Here is a 21,914-nt window from a genome sequence, read left to right on the forward strand (position 1 = left end):
CAATTATACATATTCTTTATCATCTATGTAAAAATATATAAAATAAAATTTTCCTTTTTGATCTCTCCGAGTTTAACCCAGAAACCAAGCTAGAACTTCACAGTAAAGGACTACAGATTTGCCTTCTCTGAAGACTTTTTAAGATTTCTTCCCAATCCCACATCCCCTTACATGTCACCACTCTCGAAAGATAAGGCCGACTAGGTCTCTTTGGTCTCCCAGCACCCTGGAAACTGCCTCTGTATTGCTTTTAGCCACCTAATGTGCAACTCCTTTTCTAGCCTCCCCCAGCTATGCAGACAGGTAGATTTTGTTTTTCACACTTGTATCCTTACAGTTCAGTAAGTGCTTGCAAAATTATATATATATCACATCTGATTTTAATGACTAACATCTAAAACTTCCATGAAAAGACATAAAAAAAAGAATCTGAAAAGGATAACAGAAACAGTTTCCCATGACACTAAGGTTTTAGAACATCTGTACTTAAATATAGTTCACTGTTACCTCCATTGGGTTTATTTTTTCCTCCAGCATTTCTACCTTGAGAGAGAAATGAAAAATAAGAAAGCAAGCTAGTGGCAGGACATTATTTAAAAATCCAACTACCAGAGACAGGCTGGTTAGTATACACTCAGCCTCATCTACCCCTTCTTTAGAATTTTCTCAGAGTAATAGACATTCAAGCCTATGACCCATCTGGGAAGACTTCGGTCTTCCAGGAGCCACTTGAGTTTTCTCAACTCTTAAGAACACTGGGATAGGCATTTTAGGAAGCTTTTTCTACCTGCTTTTCCCTACTCCCCAAAGAGGTGCCATAAAGCCTTTAAAAAGCACATAAAAGATGCCCAATGAATGGAATGACTCACAGGTATTTGTTATTCAGTTCACCAGAAAATACAATCAGCCAGAAGGTATCACTAGCATGTAAGTTCCACAAAACCAAGGACTTTCATTTGCTTTGTTTTCTACTATAACCCCAGAGCCTAATGTAATGCCTGACACATAGTAGCCACTCAACATATATTTGTTGAGGGAAAATAAGGACTGTTCTTATATTTCACTGAATCAAAGTTTTACTGCCTATTCTGAGGCAGCTGCCCTTTCACTTGTGCATATATAAATGTATGTCCTGAAGGTGGAAAAAAAAAGAAAGATCCTTGACACCTGGCACTCCTTCATACATTGGAAATTATGGCAGGCTAGCACTCTGACCTTGGATTTTGATATACAATACTGGAAGAATAAATATATGGCTTTTGAGAAACAAGGCCACTCCCGGTATCTTCCAATTGGATACTTGTGATGGCCAAAGTCATAAGTCATTGGGTTCCGATCAATACCCAGCTCATTGATGCTCATTAAAGTGAAGGATGGATAGCTGTAATCCTGAGAAATCATTTTAAAGATCATTTATATACCTTCTGGATAAATGAAACCAAGGGATTGAGTCTAATTATCCCTGTAGTTCCTTTCCATGGTCTGTCACTTAAACCACAGTCAGGTATTCATTGAGTTCATTGGGCTCCTATTAGGCTAAAGCTGCCCTTTTATAATATTCAAAATAAATCAGTGGGGTGGAGCCTATTTATAACCCCCTAAAGAAGACATGGGAAGAGATCAAATGACTCAACCCAAACTCAAAACAAATGCTTAATAAAGAGGCAAAAAAGTTTGGACCTCCTAGTTACCAATTTCATGTAATATAAATACCTCTCCTTTAACTTAAATTCTCAAGAATTTCTGTGAAAGTGAAACTGTGGAAGTTGCTTAGTCAAGTCCAAATCTTTTCGACCCCATGGACTATACAGTCCGTGGAAGTCTCCAGGCCAGAATACTAGAGTGGGTAGCCTTTCCCCTCCCCAACGGACCGTCCCAACCCAGGGATGGAACCCAGCTCTCCGGCATTGCAGGTAGATTCTTTACCAGCTGAGCCACCCACCAGAGAAGCCCATCAAGAATTTCTGTGGTTGTCATAAATACTTAAAGCAATAATAGAAGCTCTCATTCTGCTGGTAAGAAGAGCTTGGTCTTCAGAGCTGAATTTACTAACTTGGGGTAGGAGGTCTTTGGGGCTACAGCCCCAAAATAGAAAACCAAAGAAGCAAAGTCATGTCCCGTAAAGTCCTCATTAAAGTCATTAAAACTGGCAGTGGTATTCATTCCAGCAAACTCTAATGTGCGGACCTATCTGCACGCAAGGTGACAAGTTAGTCATTGGAAAGCATCAATGTGCTTTAAGAAGTATTGAATCAAGCTTGTCACTTCTCAACAGACCTCCTGGGAAGAGTTCAGAGCATTTCAAAAGCCCAAGCATCTATGCTTGGCACCTAAGTACGTGCAGTACAGTTGGCCATGCTGCGTGTCCAGAAAGAGAAACTGCCTGCCCTCACTGAAAGGCATATGACTTACCCAAGGTCATGCCATGGTAGCAGGTCGTCAAAAGAAAGTAGAGTCCCAGGGGTTGTGTGAATTTCCTGGTTGTGCTCAGAGGCAGCCCAAAGAGTAGGAGAGAATGAGCTGCTATCAGCCCTCGTCACCCCCAATGGGAATCTCTTCCTCTCTGTCTTGGCTTCCTCCTTCTCTCCAAGCCTCTCTTGTTTACCCTGTTTCCCGCCCCCTCTCTCTCCTCTGTCCTCTCTTCCTCCCGCCCCCTTCTCTTCTTCGCTCACTCTAACCCCTTCTGGCATCCTCCCTGAGTGACAGCAATGTAAGCAGAGGGAGGGAGGCCTGTCTCTCCCTCTTGATTCACGCTGTTGATCCTGGCCTCGTAAACCTTTCTAATAACTCACAGACATGGCCCGTTGATGGGCTGGCAGGCAACTGCCGGCTTCGGGCAGCTCAGGACTCAAGAAGATAATCATACTAATAAGAGGCTGAACACAGACACTTAAGCCTCAGTCACCAGAGCAAGGGCACCAAGAGGCGGCAGAACAAGGTTCGTGTTCTGCCCACTGGGCAGACGGCAGTGACGCAAGAGCGTGGGTCCCAAGTTATCCCACTATCTGGGAAGACGGTGGATGGATAAACAGAAGGCTAGAGCCTAGGACCTATCCGGGCTCAATGAAGACTTAGTGAGGAGTAGCATCTGTGAAGAGCATTTAGGGTTTTCCTTCACATAAGACATCTTAGCTTTCAAAGGATTCCAACTCTCCATCATTAGAACTAGCTGCGAAGATGGTTAGATGCCCCAATCTGAACGTCAAGTATTCAACCACTGGCTTTGTTCCTGGGTTAGCCCTGTACCTTGCCTTATTTGCCTTGTTATCTCTGGCTCTCTACCCTCCAGTGTCTCTGCACACTATTCCCTCTACCAGGAAAGCCCTCTCTGACCACTTCACCCAACTAACTCCCAGTCTGAGGTCTTGGTTTACAGATAAATTCCTTGAGGAAATGTTCCTTGATTCCCTCCTTGCTAACCCAGCATCTCCTTTCCCAATCATGGGTCAGGCCTCACAGCACATGAGCCCTTTATCATTATGCACAATCTTCCTCCCTCCCAGATCTAGGAAGTGGTTGTGACTTAAAAGGACAATCTCTCTGCCTGTAAGTTTTGATGGACCTTCATTCAGATGAGTTCTTTCCAACTATTTTAAAATAACTTCGAACCTTCAGAAAAGTTACAGGAACAGTACAGAGAATGTCCACACATCATCCATTCTCATCTTCTCCCTTCCTCTCTCACACCCTCTTTCTATCGGTAGACATTATTTTTTCTGAATTATTTTAGTGTAGGCTCAGTTGTGTCTGACTCCTTTGCAACCCTGTGGACTGGAGCTCACCAGGCTCCTCTGTCCATGGAATTTTCTAGGCAAGAAATCTGGAGTGGGTTGCCATTTTCTACTCCAGGAGATCTCCCCAGGGATCAAACCCACATCCATTGTGTCTCCTGCATCAGCAGGCATTCTTTACCATCTAAGCCATCTGGGAAGCCCTGGCGGCTCAGACAGTAAAGAATCTGCCTGCAGTGCATAAGACCCCAGTTTGATCCCTGGGTTGATCCCCTGGAGAAGGGATCTTCTCCAAGATCCCCTGGAGAAGGGAATGACTACCCACTCCAGTTTTCTTGCCTGGAGAATTCCATGGACAGAGGAGCCTGGCGGGCTACACTGGAGGTCATTTTTCAGTGGCAATTTCCCCTGGAGCCTGGGGCCGTAGGGAGGGCCCCACACTCATGGGGAAAGGCAGAGCAACATCCACACATCTGTTCCATCCCCTTTGCTCTGTAGGAGAGCTCTCGTCCAAGGGGTTGCAGAGAGTCGCACACAACCGAAGTGACTGACTAACACACACACCGGGGAAGCCCTAGTGCAGGCTCCATGGGTCATATCACTTCTTTTTGGTGTGTACTTCCAAAGGACAAAGATATTATTTCGTGGTACAATGTTAAATTTCAGAAAATCTAACATTGCTCTAATTCCAATATTCCAACTTAGTCAATTGACTCAAAAATATCCTTTATAGTGTTTCATTCCCCTGAATGGGATCCAGTCCAGCATGACGAAGCGCATTGAGCTGTCGTGTCTCTTTATTGTCCTTTCTTCTTAAACAATTTCTCAGCCATATTTTTTTGTCTTTCACAGCACTGACATTTTGGAACAATTCAGGTTTTTTTTTTTTCAATAGAATGTTCCATAATTTGGGTTTCTCTGAGAGTCCTCATGATGAGTTTCAGGCTTTCCAACCCCTGAGTGCAATACAACATGAAATGATGTTGCATTCTTTTCAAGGTACCCTATCAGGAAGCACATGACATCCAGCTGCTTCTCATAGTTTGATCACCTGGTCATGACACCTGATTCTCCCATGTGGTAACTATGTTTCCCTTTGCAGTGAATACACCATCAGTGAAGAGCCACTTTGAGACTATGTACATAGCTGCTCTCCATCCAGTATTCTCCCCTAGATTTCAGCATCCATTGATGATTCTTGCCTTAACTAATGTTTACCATCACAGCTGCAACTCCTTCTGCATTCATCAGTCAGCATTCTCCTGTTCAGCTGAGTCCTCTCTTCTCTTCCATTGATATATCATCTATTTATTTACCTATCAGCATATAGATTTGTATACTCCTATTTTATTCCATAGGTATAATACACAATGGTCCTCAGTTACATTGATGCTCTAGTTGTCTCAGATGAGATTGCTCCTTATAGCCCTGGAGTGTAGAACCAGTACTTGCAGGGAGATACTACCATCAAAGGGCAGATTTTGACTTCATGAAAGAAGAGCTTTTAAAAATTCTAACTCTCCATCATTAGAACTAGCTGTGGAGGTAGTTAGTTGCCCATCCTAAGAAGCATTTAATACAGCCTGCTGACTACTTTTCCTAGAACCAATTCATACATCAGGTTGAGGCTTTTAAAAGATCCTTTCCAAACCTTAGAGTTGCAGCGCCATCCTGGAAAGGAGGAGGGTGACATACAGTTGAGAGGAACACTCAGGAGGATACTACACGCTGAGAAGGGGAGATATTCAGGCCACCTGTAGGAAACAATCCAACGCAGGCTTAGGGAAGCGACGGCTGCAGTGAGCAACATTCTCATCCTTAAACTAATCAACTCAACTTCTTGTGAACATCACTGCACACCAGACACCACTTTCAGTGCTGTGAACCCAAAAAGGAAGATGACTCAGAGCCAGACCTATGGAGGGCCAGGCCCAAGGCAGTGGTCAGTGGGATGATAGAGGAGGGTCCCCTCCAGCTCTGTCTGGGAGGGAGCTAGGAAGGGGATCAGAGGGAAACTGACTTTTCAAGAATGAGTAGGAGGTCTCCAGGCAAAGGGCAACTGTAACCACTGGACTTCTGTTCGGCACAAGATGGAGCCTCGAGGAATCCAATTTTGGGAATTGGTGGTACTAACTTGAGCCTTTGAAATCACAGACTAGTAGCTCAGGCTCAGAGAGGTCACCGTCTTGGGAGTTCATCTCATCAGAATAGATTAAGGGAAGCACCCTCCTGAGCAATGATAAAAACTGTGGTAGCCTGTATTTCCATAGCACTATGCTTAGTAAGTTTGCCATACATGTTCACCAACTCTGGGACCCGACAGACATAACCAATCTATCATGACACACTCTGACATTGATTCTAAGGCCTCTTCATCTTTCCACACATACCTTTCGAGGCAGAGGCTACCAAGAGCTATCCAGAAACACTTCAGAGTATCCAAGCTCATTTCACATCTGATGCCTACTGTACACTTCCCAAGATTGCCACAAGATCAGACAAAGCAGGCATGAAACTGAAAGTTGCTCAGTCATGTCTGACTCTTTGCAACCTCATGGACTATACAGTCCATGGAATTCTCCAGGCCAGAATACTGGAGTGGGTAGCCTTTCCCTTCTCCAGGGGATCTTTCCAACCCAGGGATCGAACCCAGGTCTCCCACAATGCAGGCAGATTCTTTACCAGCTGAGCCACAAAGGAAGCCCAAGAATACTGGAGCAGGTAGCCTATCCCTTCTCCAGTGAATCTTCCTGACCCAGGAATTGAACTGGGGTCTCCTGCATTGCAGGCAGATTCTTTACCAACTGAGCTACCAGGGAAGCCCCAAAGCAGGCATGGCTGTGCCTATTTTATTTCACTTGTTTTAATTGCTTTTTTAAAATCATTTTTCCTCCTTTGGCTGCACCATGTAGTATTCGGGATCTTAGTTCCCCAACCAAGGATTGTACTCATGCTCCCTGCAGTAGAATCACAGAGTCCTAACCACTGGACCACAAGGGAATTCCGTGTGCCCATTTTAAAGACAGGGAAACAGGTAGCAGAGTCCATGTTCAGAGACCCCTGTCTCAAAGAACTGAGAGCATCTTCTAGGAGATGGGGGTGGCCTCAACAGTCTGAGCAAGCTTGACCCCCTCTATCCAGTCAACTCCAGATGAGAACTCCACCCTGGCCAGCACCTTGACTCTGGCCTTGCAGTCACCCAGCTAAGCTGTGTGTGCACCCCGATGCACAGAAATTGTGAGGTAGTGAACAGACTTTCTTTTACATCATTACATTTGTGACAGTCTGTTATATAGCAACAGCAAACTAACACAGGAAAGAGAGAAAAAGAAGGACCAATGGAAGCTGGTCTTCAGCCAATCTTAGGACAGCAAGGAAGCATCTTTCTCTCTAAATGGCACTCTGAAAGTTTCACCTTAGGCCAACTTGCCTGCATTTTTAGGTATGATCTCCACAGACGTGAGCAGAGCTACAACTAGACACGGCTGCCTCTCATACTTGAAGGATAAGCAACTTTTCCATAACAACACGCCTGAGGGGCTGGGGCTTCTGTCCTTTTTCTTCTTTCTTCTCCCTTGGCATGAGTTGGCTGCTGAGGCTGCCAGCGACAACAATCAGCCTAATGCCATCTAATTGACCTCCCGCCTCCACGGTCGGCTCCAAGTTCTCAGGCAGGACCACTGGGGTGCTTCCCCGAAGACCCAAGGCAAAGCTGTGCACAGCCTCCGCCCACGTGCCTGCCCAGAATAACTCCTCTTCTCCTCCAGCACACGGCCAAGGCATTAAAAAACCCGCTGCCCCAGTTCCCTGCCCCCAGTATTAAAACCAGAACCAGCCCTCTGCAGAGACTGAGCCTTTGATTTCTCAGACTCAATTAAAGTTCGCAAGGAAGAACCAGCCTCATATTGCCTTTTCTTTTCCTGGAAATCTTTCCAGAATAATTCACAAAAAAGCACATCATCGGGGCAGGGGAGGCGGGGACAATGAGAGAGCCAGAAAGATGATAGGAGGGAAGAAGGGGGACAGAGAGCCCCTCCATAAACCACAAGCATTTCCCCCCAGCCATGGCCAGTCTTTCTTTCTGGAGAAATCAAGATGAGATTGCCCTGTAGGTGATCTTATCAGGCAAAACGAGCTGGTACCCAGCCTCCTCCAGCACAAAACAGAGTCAAATAAACTGTCAGCACACAGGACACAAACACTGCCTTTTTAGATGATGTCAGGGTTCCATCCCCACTCACCAGACTCGACCCCTGGTGGACCCCATCCCCCCTCCACCCCACCCCGCTGAGGTCAAATCTGCTCTTACCTACAACCTGGATAATCTGGGCCAGGAGGACGCCGTCCGTCACATCTTGCTGGAGATCCTTAATGAGACGCTTGTGGCCCGATTTGGCTAGATAGTGATTGGCCCAGTCCGTGTAGATCTGCAAGAAAGCACACGGGCAACTTTAGGAACCCCGTCAGATCCCATTTCAGCAGCTGCAGGGCCAGCATAGGAGCCACAGTCCCGCCGGCGAGCTGTCTGGGGCCAGCCCTCCCCATTAACATGCAGTGCATTATGCCTGTGGGGCATTCAGCTGGCCAGAGCCGGGCTTTCACCTATTGAGAGATCTGCTGTCAAAGGCTCAGGAGAAAGCTAAAGAAAGCCTCAAAACATGCAGAGGTCTGAATGGGACAGGGCACACGGAACTAAACAGTCTGCACCAGACGTCTGTGAGAGGCTGAGGCTCTAAATGCAGGCGCGGTCTCCCCCACCCCACCGCCAGACCCGGCCCCGGCCCATCTTTTTCTCTTTATTGAGAAAACGGATGGGGAGGTTACCACCCATCAGGCAATCTTTTCATGGGCCATTTCAGGGAAAGGAGTTCTCAGGAGCTTGGGTCCCTTGTAAGGGAGCCAAGTACCAAAACACAGAGCCCTTCAATTACTCTTGTGTGAGTGGAGTTATTAATGGCCTCACAATCATCTCAAATTTAATCAGCTTAATTTAAAAGCCCAGCATCATTTTCACTGTTGGGATCCTGTGAACAGCAACAACAACAACAAAATAAAAACCCCAGCAAATTCCAACACATTTAAGCACTGCGTTGGTGAACACAGCAAAAGGCTGGGCTGCCACGGGATCAGGAAAGCAGACCCTTCTGGGGGACACACAGACCCGCCCCACCTAGTCACAGAGCCCAGGCGCAAAGAGTATTTTCTTCCAACAGGCTGACAAACCAGGAAGACTCTCGCCTGAAAACTGTCTCCCACAATGACACAAGCTGAAAACAGAACTGAAAACCTCCTCATCAGTTCTGTGGGCTAAGTTTCCTATGTGGACTTATGAATTTGTTGGGGAACATAAAGGTTTCTATCAGAACCTTTCCCCCCCCCCCACCTCCAGGAGGGATATGAACATATGGCTGCTCAGAAAGAGAAGTGTCCCATCTCGGCTGGGCCATGTCAGCGGCTGCAGCTCATGTACTAACCCATGAGAGGTTTCCACCGAAACGATGAAGCCCATCACGCAGCTGCATCAGCCGGCCGGCTCTGAGATCTTGGGTGACTCACAGCGGAAACCCTACCCCTGCCCCAGCCCTCCCTCCATCCTCTTCTTCCCCACACCACGCTCATCAGAGGAGTCTCACACCATGGGGTGCTGCCCTTCAAAACTCCCAAAATGTGGGTTCAAGGGCCAGGGCCTGGACTTGCAAAGCAGGGCCCTTCCAGGGAGGGGCACCTCTGACCACTCCAACAGGGACCAGTGAAGGACTCATCTCAAGAGTGGACAAAGCAGATGTGCCCTTTCTACTTCATCAAGAGCTGAGAACAGAAAACTCCTGTCCATTACTTTCTTCCCTCAAGACTCCCGAGTTGTCAGATCAAAAGTTTAGTACAGCAAGATCATTTTTCAATTTCACAAACCCTGAGAAATCTAAGGAAGTGGAGCATCATCTTGGTCTTCACAATGGCCAGTCTGAAAGGTCAACGATCACTGGATGAAACTGTTAAGAGGGAGACAGGGAAGGGGAACAACATTCAAAAGAAAAGAAAGACCAGGATTCAAGTCCCAACTCTGGAGGCTCCCCAGGGTGGGGGTTTGGGGTAGTTTTGTTCAATGATGTAGCCCCAGAATCTCCAACAGCACGAGGCACATTAGAACTTCTTGATGTGCAGGTGTGGAGGAGTGGGTGTCTGACCTCGGCTGAGCACCTTAACTCTCTGAGCCGAGGTTTTCCTATCTGCAATATGCGATCAATACTGTGTACTTGTCAGTTCTTATGAGGAGTGGTACAACATATTTTTTTAAAATAGTGGCTTATACAGAGTAGGAGCTGAGTAACAACTAACACAGACCCTAATACACGCCCCACGCTAGTACAAACACTTAACACATATTATTAACTCATTGCTTCCTCATTCTGTGTGATAGATGCTAGTAATGCGTCCACACTTCAGAAGAGAAAGTTGAAATGCAGGGAGGTAAAGGAACTTGTCCAAGGTCACCTGGAAGTGGCAGAGCCCAGAATTTGAATCCAGGCTGACTGGCTCTAGAATCCCTTAGATGTACTCAACACTGCTTCTCTGAATGAGTATAAATTATTCAAATCACTCACCCCCTCCACGACACCCTCCTACTGAGGAGACTCATTCCTCGATTCAGTTATGTTCACACTGAAAGAATTGCTTACATACAGATAAAAGCTCCAAATCGACCCCTTGCTGTCACTTGACTTTCCTGGGCTTCAGTTTATCCAGCTGTAAAATGGGCACAGCCAGACCTACTTCAGAAGGTGGTTGTGAAAGAACTCAGTGAAGCACCATCTGGAAGGCCCTGGCCTGACCCACATGGGGCTCGGGAAGCAGAGGCAGAGGGTGGTCATGAGGAGGGCTTGGGCATGAGCAGACAGCTTTAAACATTAGCTGCCAGGCTGCCTAGTACACCTGTGACCTTTGGCCTGGGTGTGCTCATGAGGGAAATAATAATACCTACCCATCATCAGGTGACTATGAGGGTGAAACAAGTCCATATACATAAAGAACACAGAATCTGAGACTTGCTAAGGGTCCAGTAAATAAAAGGTATTATGAGAAAGGTGAATCCCAGCATTATAAAATGGGCCAGAAGAAAACCAGCCACAGCCTCTACCCGGAACCTCCAGGACACAAATGACTCAAGGACGCACTCCCCTTTTCTTTTGCCACAAGGTACAATTTCAAGAGTCTGGAGCACTCCCTCTGCAATCACAAGCCAGGGTAGATGGGAAAAGACAAGCAGGCCAGAAACCAGCCAGGCTGGAATGGAGAGCGAGGCATCCACCCCCAAGCAGGAGATACACCCCCAGGGATGTCTCAAGCCCTGGAGGGATCCTACCAGCTGAGGGTCTGAGGGACCAAGCTGCTGCTGCTAGGTCGCTTCGGTCGTGTCCGACTCTGTGCGACCCAACAGATGGTGGCCCACCAGGCTCCTCCGTCCCTGGGATTCTCCAGGCACGAACACTGAGGTGGGTTGCCAGAGACCAAGAGAACATCCCAAAGCTTAAGGCCATCTTCCCCACAACCGCCAGCTGAGGTGAGAACAGGCCATGGGCAAGAACACCACTGAGTGGGCAGCAACTCAGGTTCCTCCACTTATTCCCTTGCTAGGTGATTAAGGGTATTTTAAAATAGACATACTCTGTCTAAAGCCAGCCCTCCACGTGTCAGCACAAATCAGCAGGAAACCAAGGTTAAGCAAGCTTCTTTCAGCAAGTCCAGGGGTACCTACACACACACACTGTGGAGTCCTGGTGAGGCCACGCAGGTATCTGGTATACCAGGGAGAACTTAATTCTACAGTGGTCAGCAATGGCTCTGCCAGAGAGGTGACCCTCTCTACTCAAAGCTGTGTAAGACAAGAGCTCTTCTTCTCCCAACTTGAATCTACCTACACACCACTGCCAACTTCATGCTCCAAGAGCACACCTCTAATCCTGTCACCTGCTCCAAAACTCATCAATGGCTCCCCACTGAACTAAAGACAGACTTTTCACACTGCGGCTCAAGGCAAGTCTTCACACCCACCCGCTCTTCCCCAGCTAGTGTCCGACCTTGGGAGGTGGTGCGTGTGAAAGTTAAGAGCGTGGGCTTGGGCACTGGCCAAGTCAAGCTGGCCCTTGGCAAGTGAATTTCTGTTCACCTCTCTGTACCTCAGTTTTATCCTCCATAAAATGGGGATCATACCAAATATACAATAAGGCCAGGGACCGGCCAACTGTACGCAGGCCAAACCCAATGGGCCACCTGCTTCTGTAAACAAAACGCTACGGGAACCCAGCCACATCCATTTGCCATCTGTAGCTGCTTTCATGCCACAAGGGCACAGCTGAATAATTGTGATACAGACTTTTGGCCCACAAATCCTCAAATATTTACTGTCCGGTTCTTTACAGAAAAAAGTAGCCAGTCTGTGTCATAGGCACTGAATGATTAACATGCCTACACTGAACAAATGCTCAGGAATAATTACAATTATTATCACCCCAGGGAAACTGGACCTCACACTTCCCCCATGTCTGAACTCCTGGCACCCCACCCACCTGAGGGCCTCCACCAGGACCACCCAGCAGAACTCCATTCCTAGGCTGGTCCTCCATGAAGTTCACTCTTGGATTTCCCGACTGCATCCAAAGCTGCATACGAAGCAGGGAACCTATACACTGGCACCATCACCTCACCCCTACTCGCAGGTTGGGGGCAAAGATGGTGTCCTGCCCATCTCTGGGACCAGACGTGCCTCTCAAGAAGGGGGCACAGCAGGGGCTTGTCAAGTGGTTGTGGAGTTGGACTGAACAGACAGCAAAAGGGCAAATCCTTGAGAAACTGATTACATTGGTGACTTAATGTGAGCTCTCAGCAAATACTCAAACCAGGATCTCAAGTCTCTTTACTGATTGAAAAGAGGAAGGAATAGAGAAAATAAATCACTCCATAGTGCAAGCTCACTAATCAGGACCCAAACAAGAATCATTAATTTATCTGGAGTTTCCCCTCCCTAGCTCTCAACTTTCTGAAGAAATGAGTCACAGGGAAATGCCTAGATTTATTTTAAGAAATACAGTTTTCATGGGTCATGCTAAGCACTGACAAAGGTCAGGGCCCTCCCCCTCAATTACTGTTTCAGTAGCCCATGCAATAACTACCATTCTTCCTAGAAGTATCTTTGGAAAATAAACTCACAACATCCTTAGTCATTAAGGACTTCATCAGGTTCAGAAACTCAACAAAAAATGGAACACAGTGTGTCTGAAATATTAAGCAAGAGCTACGGCATGCAGGGCATCCTCTCTGAGCCTCAGGCATCCAAAATCAACTTCTCCAGAACCTCTCCTTCCCCAGGGTTCTAGAGACTTAGAACTGCTGCTGCTCCAGGCGGGCTCCCTGGAGCCCACCAATCCCTGATGGGTGGACTTTCAGTAGAAATGGGCAAGGCAAAGAACCGCACAGTTCTGGCAAAGAGTAAAATCATCATCACCACACCCAACTCCAAATTATCACATCATTCCAGAGTAAAAATTCTAGAGGAACAGGCTCTAGAAGCATCTCCCACCAGTATCCGCAGGAGTCTTTCCCACTCTGACTCATCTCACTGAGTTCATCACTCTCCCCACCAGCTCTGGCAGGAGACCTCATCGGTGCTACAGAAGAACTTGGTGAGGGAAAGGAGTTCTGTCAAAGCTCGAAAAGAAAAAAGGGGAAGGAAGACAATGGCAGCTGAGAGCGAATTCATTTTGATTCACTTTATGAGCCTTGACAGGGTTTCAAGGAGTGTGTCATTTGTTTGCTTACAACTCCACCTCATTTCGTATCAAACAGTCTGAAATCAAAGAGGGAAAGTCTTGACAGATCAAGTGAAGTAAAGAACCCGATTATTAGTTGTAACAAGAAAAGTGATAAAAATTGCACTGTTGTTAAACCCATGGGGAAGGTGCCAAGTTTATATTGCAATTAGCTCTCCAGTGAAGGGGGATGGATAGCATCAGAAGGAAGAAACCTCCCCAAATTCTATAAAATAACTGCACCTAAAGTCGTTGCCCTAACAACTCTTAAGTCCAGACCAACATGTTGGGCTGCCTGATGGATCCAAAAGGCAGCAGACAGAATTAGCACAGCAGTCACAGGAGGAAAAGGGTGCAAATGAATCTCTTAGCAGGAAATGCCAGAGTGGAGATTCAAGATACACTAGTCATTTATTAATAGCATCTGAGGTGGTTTCCGGCCAATCAGTTGCAAAGAGGACCTATTGTCTGGCCTCCATTCAAGGTCTCACTATAGACTTCAGGGATATCTTCAACACCATATCGTTTCCATGACTGTGCAGTGTGTGGTTAAAACGGCTTAGTTCTGATTGTCCCGAAGTACAAAAATGACATTGCAACAATAGTGCAGTGTCCACCCAGCACCTGAATACACAAAGAACGATTATTCAATTAGTCACAGTTTTAAGAAAATCAAAATACACCATTTGTTATTAAGGGCAAAGCTAGTTAACACATTCACTTCTGCATCCCTGGCATCTAGCAAGAAGTCTGGTTACCTAGCCCACAGGTGTGGTGTGCTCACATGTCCACAGATCATGTCAACCGCCTGGGGTGAAGTGAGGGGCCTGAAGTTATTAGCTGGTGGCTTCTTCCCATGTTCCCACTCTCCCCATCAGAGTTTAAGATATCCTCTCTCAAGGTAGACCCTGCCTTGATTAAAATCACTGCCTTGAAATAAACATTCAAATGGGCAAATGATGCCCCAGCCCTATATGCTGGAAAAAGACAGGGAGCCCAGAGCAGCCAATCTTTGGCTCAAGGCCACAGAGTACAGCCAGGGCTGAGCCCAAACACTGGGGCTGCTCCCTGTTTTCTCAAAGGAAGAATCCAGTTCTGCTTGGTGCCCTTGATTCTTACTACCTACTCACCCTGGAGGGCAGCGACTCCTCCATCCACATCTTTGCCATCCAGCCAGGTGGCCCACGGTGAGTCAGGGGGGCCCTCACTTACATAATGGTGATATGCAGGTCTGCCTTACAGACACAATGAGAGCATGTATGTCAGTGGTTAACACAGCGTCTGGAGCATAACATTGAATACATAATTGTTACTCATGTTCAAGTGGAGAAGGGAATGGCTACCCACTCCAGTATTCTTGACTAGCGAATCCCATGGAGAGAGGAGCCTGATGGGCTATGGTCCATGGGGCCGCAAAGAGTCGGACACGACTGAAGCGACTTAGCATGCACACACACACACACACACACACACACACATTCATATTCAAATTAATGTAAGTTTCACGGGAGTATGTCATTCTAAATTGCTGAGAGCTTCCTCTTTTGAAAGCCACTGTTTTTAACTATGCCACTGGAACTCTTTCCCAAGATGATCATGATTCATGCTTTTTAAATTAACCTAATTCCATGTTTTCTTGATGACCCATGGATATCACTATGAACAGCATTTTGATGCATTCAAGGATGCTTGTAAGGCTGCAGAATTACTGGACTGTCTTTAAGACCCCAGAGTCCTTTAAAATTGGGTGCAGAGTAAAAGAAGTGCCATTCAAGCCAGGGCCTTGATGGTACTTTTCCACTGAGGAGAACACATCTAAGCGTGCAGACTTTCGTGGTACCCCTCTGGGGCTCCGAGGGTCATAAGGGAAAGCCTCTTGACTCTTAGCTGGTCTCTAGACAGTGAGGCTGCTAGAAAGCTGAGATCCTGGAGCACCAAGATGTGACCAGGGTCTGTATCTCCAACCCAAGCATGTGCCGAATGGTACTGCCAGTCCCCGCGCTCAATATACATTCTGGAACCTGATTCACAGGAACTTGTTTATACCAAGGAGTACATATCCCTGTCTGGACCCAGAAGACAGTAGCAGGCAGAGGGAGGAGCCCACTGCTGGTTTTCCCCCTTTCTAACTGGCAGTAACCTCTCGCCACTGCTGAGTTTTCCAAATTTGCTGACATACTGAGTGCAACACTTTAATAACACCATTTTCTTAAGGATTTTAAATGACTCCTCTGGAATTCTGTCACCTCCACTAGCTTTGTTCGTCGTGATGCATGCTCCCTAAGGCCCACGTGACTTCACACTCCAGGATGTCTGTCTGGCTCTAGGTAAGTGATCATACCAGAGTGGTTATCCGGCTCTTGATGACCTTTCTTGTATAGTTCTTCTGTGTATTCTTGCCACTGCTTCTTCATCTCTTTTGCTTCTTAGGTCCTTACTGCTTCTGTCCTTTATCATGACCATCCTTGCATGAGATGTTCCCTTGATATCTTCAATTTTCTTAAAGAGATTTCTAACCTACTTGTCTGCACAACCACCAAAGATGCCCCCTGACACCAACCCACAGGTATACTCTTGTTCCAAAGGGATACACACATGTGTCAACACACACACACGTGTCAACACATACACAGCAAGTTAGTAGAGGAGGGGTAGGGCTTATCACTAATTTGAATTTCCACCGCCTCCCCTCCCCCACCTCCACAACACCTTTCTTTCTGCTTTACCCCTGAATGATATCAAGTCAAGATAAGGTGCTCAGAGCCACATACATGCCACAGTGCATTGAGCAAACTCTACCGGAGCAGCTGCCTATACTAGATCTCGCTCTTGTATAGGATGCTAACTACCATCAGCCAAATTCTACAGTGAGTTGATAAAAGAGAGCACCTTTTAGAGTCAGACTGCTTATGTTTCAGACATGCCTCAACCACTTCGCGCAAGAGTTATCACGGGCAAGTTCCTTAAACTATAGCTGGGCCTCCATTTCCTCATCTGTAAAATGGATCAACCCCCTATTCAGGTTCTTGTGAGACTGCAAAGAGGTCATCTAATAATGCCCTGCGCATAGCAAGGGCACACAGCGTGTTGGTGCCACTCAGTAATACCATGGGGACGATGCCACGCACTGTGAGAACTTGCCCGACAGAGGATTCCTTTAGTTCCCAACTCACTGTGAGGCAGGCATCATCTCCCCCATTTTACAGATGAGGAAACAGAGGCTGAGAGGGGAAATGACTTTCCCAATTTCATACACAAGAATGCAGCCTTTGAAAGCAGAGACTCTGGCTCCTAAAGAGGCCACACAGCTCCTCAGAGGCCCACGCAGGAACTGCTGGCCACAGACGGGAGAGTGTCACGGCTGCGTGGGAAAAGCAGGCAGAGAGAGCAAGGCTCATTGCACAACAGCCACCTCAGTGTCCCTGGCTCCTGCCCCTGGGAACAGAGCTGGCTGCTTGTCACTAATGCCTAACGGACCCAAGAGGAGGGGCTGACACTTTCCCACGTCACCAAAGCACAAAGCCAACATCACAGCAGTGTCACTATCACAAAAATTGAAAGGCCAATACGACAGGGGTTACCAGCGCTGGGCTGTATCCAGATGGGAGTCAAGTCGCCCAGTTCCTCCAGCCTGAAGTGAGCCAGGGCTTCGGGGGAAGGGCCTACAGCCACACAATGGTGGCATTGTCTGTGGGAACACCGACCAGTCACAGGTGGGCGTGCACAGCGACTCCGGAGGTTTTGAAACTGTGCCTCTAGAAAAATACACCAGGCTGGCAAACGTGTTGGGAGGCACTGGCGAGATCTCGAGGAGGAGCACACAGGTGCCTGCTCACCCCACCCCTTAGGCTGAGTCACCTCTGATGCCTGGGATGTCCCTGGCTTGCTTGTGCCCCGTCCTCCTGGGATGGGCTCTGCCCTGCACCGCTCTGGACAGGCCACACAGTCCTTTCCCGTTCATTTCCCGGCTGATCGCCACCACCTGCGCACAAGGGGAGCCGGGCTGCTGGTGAGAACCTGCTGAGTGCCAGGCGTTGTGTACCTGTCATCTACAACATCTTCCCACCCTGGAGAGACAGCCGCAGAACAGAAATTCTCATCTTGTTTTATTCACTGAACTTTCCCAAAACATGCAATATGGTGCCTGGCACACAGTAGGGACTCACTAAATACCTGTGGACTAAATGACTCATCCCCATTTTACAGGCTGGAAAACAGAGGCTCTAAAAGGTTAAGAAACATACACAGGGTCACACAGCTAATTAAAGGCGATGCTCCATTTGACCCAGGCCTCCTGGTCCTACGGCTATCAGCTCTCACCTCAAATGTGCACCCAGATCTCCCAAGGGGCTCCCTGGAAAGTCAAACAAGGCCACGTAAGGATGAAGACCTATCACCAGAGGCTTCAAAATAAAACCCCCCACTGTACTCGCTCTCACCCACTCCAACCTTAGAAGATCTGAGTAACTTCTGACCAGGGTGTCTAGCATCTCCAAGAAAGTCAAATGTCATAGCCCACTTGAAACTTCGAGTATTTTCTCTCCCTTCCTGTGTTCATTAGTTACGGACTGATCAGAGATACTTTAAGTGCTTCCCCTACCTCTGTGATGGGAACCAGGCCCCTCCAGGCAGGAGGAGGGGCTGCCGGCAGGGGGAGCTGCTGAGCACACTCTTGGAGAGTGAGCGTTCCCCAACTCAGCAAGAGCTTTTGAGAGCTGGCTGGCAGGGTGGCCACACCTGAGGGGCTGGCGAGAACCTGGGTAAAGATGCAGGCCTCTCTCCTGTCTCGTCATGAAATGACCTTCTAAATATCAGCCTCCTTCCAGTCTTCCAAGCCCGCACAGTCCCCCTCACCTGCGGGTAAGGGGATGCCGACCATTGTTTTTCAGTCACCCTCTGTCCTGCCAGAATGCCTCAGTTTGGCTTCCTAAGCACAGGCTCCCCAGGATTTTGGCTCCACTGGGTCCAGTTACCTTGGAGTCCTAGGCAACTTCTGGCAGGTTGCTTAACCTCTCTGAGTCTCCATTTACTTTTCACAGGATTGCTGAGTGCATAAAGTGAAATGTTGGATCTAAGGGACCTCACATATTTGGACAATGTGCCAACGCTTTGTGACTTGAGCAAACCACTTTCTGAGCCTCAGTTTCTATACCTGTAATATGGAATGATTATCTACTGTGAGGACTACTGTGAGAACTAAATGAAAATGTTTATAAAGGGCTTAGCACAGTGCCTGGCACATAGATGGAACCTTTAAATGTGAGCTTCCTTTCCTGCCTTGTCTCCATGCCCCCTGCCCATATATCCCTCTGGTACACCACTCACACAGGGGCTCTGCCATGTTAACCTTCAGTCCCCACTCGTGGGTTTTCTGGACCGGTGTGTCCTTCCATATCCCTCCGTTTAGCAGGATCCTCTTTTCTAGAAACCAGCCCTGACTGCCGGTCTTCTCTCCTTCCTCTGAACTCCGAGTGCACCGACAATTAAATATACCCATGTACCAGCTCCCAGCCCTTGTGCCTCTGCCCACACCATCCTCTCCCCAGCAGTGCCATCTCTTCCCCACCACCTGGCAAATGCTTATTTGGGGTCTTACAAGCCCGGTCAAGTGTCAGTCCCTATAAAGCCATTCCCATCTCACTGTCTCACTCCCATCAGGAAATTCTTTGTTCCCTCTTCTCTGGCTCCAAAAGCACTCTGCACATGTCTTCATCATGGCTCCTATAACCATTCACATGCCCAACAGGGTCTTCTCCGGGGGTAGAGAACAAGGTCTCCACACCTCTGAAACTCTAGCACAATGCCTGACTCATTACAGGAACCTCAATAAAGAAGTACTTACAGATTTACTGCAGGGTCAGTGGGTGGATGGATGGAAGAGAAATGGAGGGGTGGACTGGAGAATGTTCAGACGGACAGGCGGATGAATATAGGGGATGAATGAATGAATTTGTTCTCCTTCACTGCCTATAACATAAAGCCCCTTAAGTCAAGATGATGCTTCATGTATGTTTCAGACCAGCCTTAGCACGAGGTATAGAAAGGGCACTGGTAAGGAATACTTCCCTCTGAGAGCTTCCAGCAACATAGCAGCAGGACCCGCTTGACCATGGATATTAAAGTGCTATTTAAAAAGAGACACACACACATAACATGGTAGAGCAGGCTTGCACTAGCTCAGGAGAGATGACTGGTTAAACTTTCAGGAAATCTGTGAGTTGATTGTTAACCAGCCATTAGTGAAAAAGGAACTATTAGAAAGAGAAATTTGAGAAAACAATTGCATTTACAATTGCATCAAAAGTAAGATACCAAAGACTGAGGTTTCACCTTTGGGCCACACTGTTTTCTGGTTGTCCAACTTTGCATTACCAGATTAGCTTGAAATTTATTCAAAACATTGTCTGAAAGGATGAATAGGAAATGATGCGACATTCCTGATCTCCATCAGTAGATATTCCTGTTCCCACTACAGTGCTGTCTCATGAGGTGATTCTGAATCCCAAGAGACCAATTAATTCATCCATAATCACAACTACAGAATTTCAGTGACAGAAGAACCTCCAGCGATCTAACTCTAAATTTACAGTTGAAGAAAGTGAGGATAATTTAAGTTAAATCCCTTTTGTTATCCCCAAACTTAAATATACAGCCCTGCATGGATCTAAAAATATACAGTCAAATCAGCCATGAGATCACAATAAAATATACATGAAGCAAATAAAAATGTACTTTGTATGATAAAGCTGAACTTAGAAAATGAAACATCTTGAAAAAAGAAAATATCTCATCTCAAATTAATTTAATTTAAAATTATTTGTGTAATTTTACTGATTTAATTTACATATAATGACATGCGTATATTTAAACTGTACAATTTGATGAGTTCTGACCTATACAGACCCATGAAACCATCACTACAGTCAAGACAACAAACATTTCCACCAACCCCAAGAATTTCCTTGCAACCCTTTGTAATCCATCCGTCACTCTGCCACTGGCGCGAGGTTAACACAGATCCACTGTATGTCATCACAGATTCACTCAGGCTTTCTGACCTGTATGTAGTATTTTTATATACTTTAAAATTAAATTATATAAACTTACAATTAAATTTTTAAAGGTGGTCAGACTCAAAACTCATCACTTTCCATTTATCTTTCTACATTTCACTATTTTTAATGCTTAAGGTGACTTACATCTATTATACCCAGATGAGGGAAACGGTATTACACACATCTCTTGCTGGGAAATATTGAGAGCAGAAGGAGAAAGGGGCGACAGAGGATGAGATGATTGGATCGCATCACTGACTCAATGGACATGAGTTTGAGCAAACTCCGGGAGATAATGAAGGACAGGAGCCCGGTGTGCTGCAGTCCATGGTCACAAAAAGTTGGACATGACTGAGCCACTGAAAAACAACTTGCCAACTCAATTCAGAGACGCTATGTTTGGCAGACTGAGGTCAGTCTCGGTAGGAGGACTGACCTCGGAAAGCGCTACCTCTTGATTGTGAATGCACTGTTGACCACCACGAGGCACACACAGGCAGGGGGGGCTATTCATTATTTTCCCCTCTCCCCTTCACCTCACACAAAGGAGGAGGGTTTTTTTGTTACGTAAAATAATGGGTATGAGTGTGCAAATTTAGGTGAGTGCTAAAAAGTTTAGCATCAGAAAGAAAGAATTCAGGCAGAGAGAGAGAGAGAGAGAGAAGAGGTCTGCAGCTGGACAGACTGGGAAGCAGGGAAGTTGCGTGGGAGGAGGAGGGGAGAAGCCCTGGGAAGGAGATCAAGGGGGCATCTGACAAAGCTGTACATGATCTAAACTCTCCCCTTTGAAATCTTCAATAAAATCTATTTTCTTACCAGTGCTTTCTAGGGCAAGTGGAATCCTTCTTAGGAAGGCGTAGAGATCCAAGTCCTGTGTCTCAGTGGGTGACAGGACAGGAGAGAGCCACAATTAGGTTACTTGCATTCAAGAGTGATGAGCTTTATCCACAGGACCAAATGGGTGGATGGCCAGCTCTCCGTATCCCTATGCAGCACGGAACAGGGTGTTCGTGGAAAGGCACTCACTCCAGGAATGCTGGCTGACAGGCCCTCTTGGCTGCCTCATCCTCTCCTGCACAATAGTCTCTTGGAGCTGACTTTGGTCTCCCAAATATTTATGGTCCACAAGCTGCCCCGCCCCTTCCTCCTCCCCACACTGACTTCACCACCCACCAAGGTGTCCCAACTGGCTCAGCTCACAAAGCTCCCGGTACCCAGGCACTGGGCCCTGGCCCTGTCGAAGCCTGACTCTGGTGATCAAAACTCACCTGACTAGTGTCCCATTCCATTTCACCAGGCTTCCGAGGTCCTGGGTATGCAACTCT

At 47.0% G+C, this 21,914-nt stretch overlaps 1 protein-coding gene across 2 annotated transcripts in view; it reads right to left on the bottom strand.

Annotated features, from left to right (window-relative positions):
- The window catches only part of NAV2 (neuron navigator 2), a 418,592-nt gene that overhangs the window by 279,059 nt on the left and 117,619 nt on the right, over positions 1–21,914 (bottom strand). For both annotated transcript variants that reach the window (XM_065937242.1, XM_065937241.1), the window contains exon 2: positions 8,041–8,158. In XM_065937242.1, coding sequence (XP_065793314.1) covers positions 8,041–8,158 — 118 coding nt within the window. The remainder of the gene's footprint in view (positions 1–8,040; positions 8,159–21,914) is intronic.

This window comes from Muntiacus reevesi, chromosome 5, assembly GCF_963930625.1.
Source record: "Muntiacus reevesi chromosome 5, mMunRee1.1, whole genome shotgun sequence".
Lineage (NCBI taxonomy): Eukaryota > Metazoa > Chordata > Mammalia > Artiodactyla > Cervidae > Muntiacus > Muntiacus reevesi.